Source organism: Perkinsus marinus, assembly GCF_000006405.1.
Source record: "Perkinsus marinus ATCC 50983 genomic scaffold scf_1104296953396, whole genome shotgun sequence".
Classification (NCBI taxonomy): Eukaryota; Perkinsozoa; order Perkinsida; family Perkinsidae; genus Perkinsus; species Perkinsus marinus.
In genome coordinates this window covers 3,963-6,426 of record NW_003208466.1, presented here as the reverse complement: position 1 = coordinate 6,426, position 2,464 = coordinate 3,963, and the positions used below count along the sequence as shown (strand labels likewise).

General features: G+C 47.1%; 1 protein-coding gene across 1 annotated transcript; it reads right to left on the bottom strand.

Annotated features, from left to right (window-relative positions):
• Positions 1 to 96: 96 nt before the first annotated feature.
• Positions 97 to 1,065, bottom strand: Pmar_PMAR010637 (50S ribosomal protein L19, putative; the record flags this gene model as incomplete). Its single annotated transcript, XM_002776434.1, has 5 exons — positions 97 to 201; positions 432 to 518; positions 663 to 743; positions 790 to 862; positions 908 to 1,065. 5 exons carry the CDS (start codon positions 1,063 to 1,065, stop codon positions 97 to 99), a joined length of 504 nt encoding a protein of 167 aa, XP_002776480.1.
• Positions 1,066 to 2,464: the final 1,399 nt, after the last annotated feature.

The following is a 2,464-nucleotide window of genomic DNA, read 5'->3' as shown; positions in this document are numbered from 1 at the left end:
AGTCGGACTGACTGTATGCATATTTCCAACACTGTCACCAACACATGAAGATAACGTGTACGCATTGCCCACACGGCTCGATACACCACTCAGTGTTTACGGCCCAAGAAGTACCGAATTTCTGAGGTATAGCTTGCCATCGAACTTGGTATCCTTCCGAGTACATATGGCGCTTATAGTACCACCATTGGTATCTGATATCTACTGTGTGAGAACTCGACACTGGATGAGGAGATGTGGGAGTGGCGTCAGTTTCCCACCTGTAGTTTCTATTCCGTGGCCGCCTATCAAGCCTGTCGCGTTCACAAGAACCGATTGACTTTACTACTCGTACGTCGAGCAATCGTGGAGAATACCGAGGGAACTGCAATTTGAAAAATGCGCTGAGGCGACTCAGTTCAGAGACTATGACAAGTCAACGAAATCGTTACTGTTTGCTCCACTGTGATGCCATCATAAGAGTTCTTCAGTGTGAAAGTACTGTCTAGCAGCTTATTAGCCGTTCGTATGACGTAACCCTGAGACAGGTAGAAAGAACGTAGGGAGGAAAGACATTGAATAGATAGGACTTGGAGATCCTTTCGAACTATAGAGTTGGGAATCCAATCGAAAACCTCTGCCCAAGCTCATCATAATCAAGAGAGTTCAATCGTCAATACTACCTGAAAGGTCCCAAACGTTTTCTTGCTTCGACTTATCTCATACCGAACTTCTACCAAATCTCCGAGGTTCATCCTAGGCATCTGGACGATGGTCCCCGGAAATGACGACAAATGTAATGCTTTTTACTGTGAAGGTTCGTTTCTTCTTCATCTCATTGATCTCCTTCAGCTTCAAGTGCTCCATCAATGTTTTACAATACCTGTAAAAAAAGGCGTCGAGATTAGTCCCAACACTCTGATGTGACTCTGGAGTAATGGGCTCTTGTTTGACATTAGGTGGCCAGTTCTTGGAGGTCACGGGATTGTCGATGGTGAAGACTTTCTGAGATGCTTCGGAGGGTCTGGCCCGAGTACCTATGTACCATTCAGCCCCTGTCATGTAGAGAGCCTCATTAGCATGCATTACGCATAGCCCTGGCAGAATTGAAGAGACTGCGTAGTCGATGCCGACTGGACGCTTCTGTTTGAATCAACATCAGATGAGCCTTGAGATGAGCTGATATCGAGTTCTTGATGTAAAATCTAATGCTCTTTGGATTCCCGGAGGGGCTGCAAATTATCCCGTCACTAAATTGGATCTATAGTGACGACACGATCGAAAAAGGTCAGCGCAGGTTGTATCGCGCTCGCCCGAATATCGATAAACGAAAAAGGTAGTTCAGCACCAACCGTGAAGTCGTAGGGCCTTTTCGTAGCTGTAGAACTGCTTACGTTACGCACATCGTAACGTAAACCGTGAAAAACATTACGCTGCCCATCTATAAGTCCTGCCTTATTCATCCCCAGGGCACCAGCAATACGGTGAACGACTTGGCGAGACCAACAATCCGCTTCTAACAGTTGCTCAGCCTTCTCCAGTTCAGACCGTGGGTTGCAATCGATCACCAGCCCCCTCTGGTCGTAAGAGAGCAAGACGCCAAGCACTGGCATGGGCTATCGAATGTATGGGTGCAGAGACGCCACATGGGATTGTACGGATTGATGGACGAGTATAGCAAATTTCAAGACAGAGATTGTATATCCACACAACGATAGGTGAGATAATAATATCGATAGTCAGAACACAATCTTGCATGCATCTTCCATTGAGATGTGTAACAACAGATCATCAAAAAAGTGTGGTATACCACTCGCCACGACATCGTATAACGTTGACGTACGGAATGATCGGATTTGTCGTCCGCGGAAAGACTCGAGGGATTCTGGATCGAACAGGCATCCGAAGCATACTCGGTATGCTAGGTATCGCTTGCCGTTGCCATAGTGCAAGGCAAATCCTGGTAAGCAATCCTCATGACCATAGGCACCACCATCCCGCGGATCGGCTGGTCCGGAATATAAATGGGCAGGATCATGTTACGGACTGTTACGACTCACTTTTACGGTTACGCTTCAAATCCCTATCGTAAAGTTACGGCGCTGTAAGCTACAGCCTGTAACGAGTCTTACGAAGAGGCAGAGTACAAAACGAGGATTGACCATTCAAGTGGCCTGAATCTATTTTATGTGAATGCGCATCCGTAGACGCGGCCGGCTTGGCAGTTGCGGACCAGCCTGGAAGTAAGACGGACGGAATCTGCAAAGGAGACGAGTGGCAAATGCGAAACCAAAGGCTACTCTCTCAGCGGCTCGGTTGGATTTGGGCCACAAGAAATGAGTTTGACAACTCTTTGAGCTATCGTGGAGTGCGTTACAGCGAATCTTTCCGCCACAATTTTAAAAAAGCAGTTCAGCACCAACCGTAAAATCGTAAGGCTTTTCCGTAACCGTAAATTGCTAACGTTACGCACGCCGTAACGTAA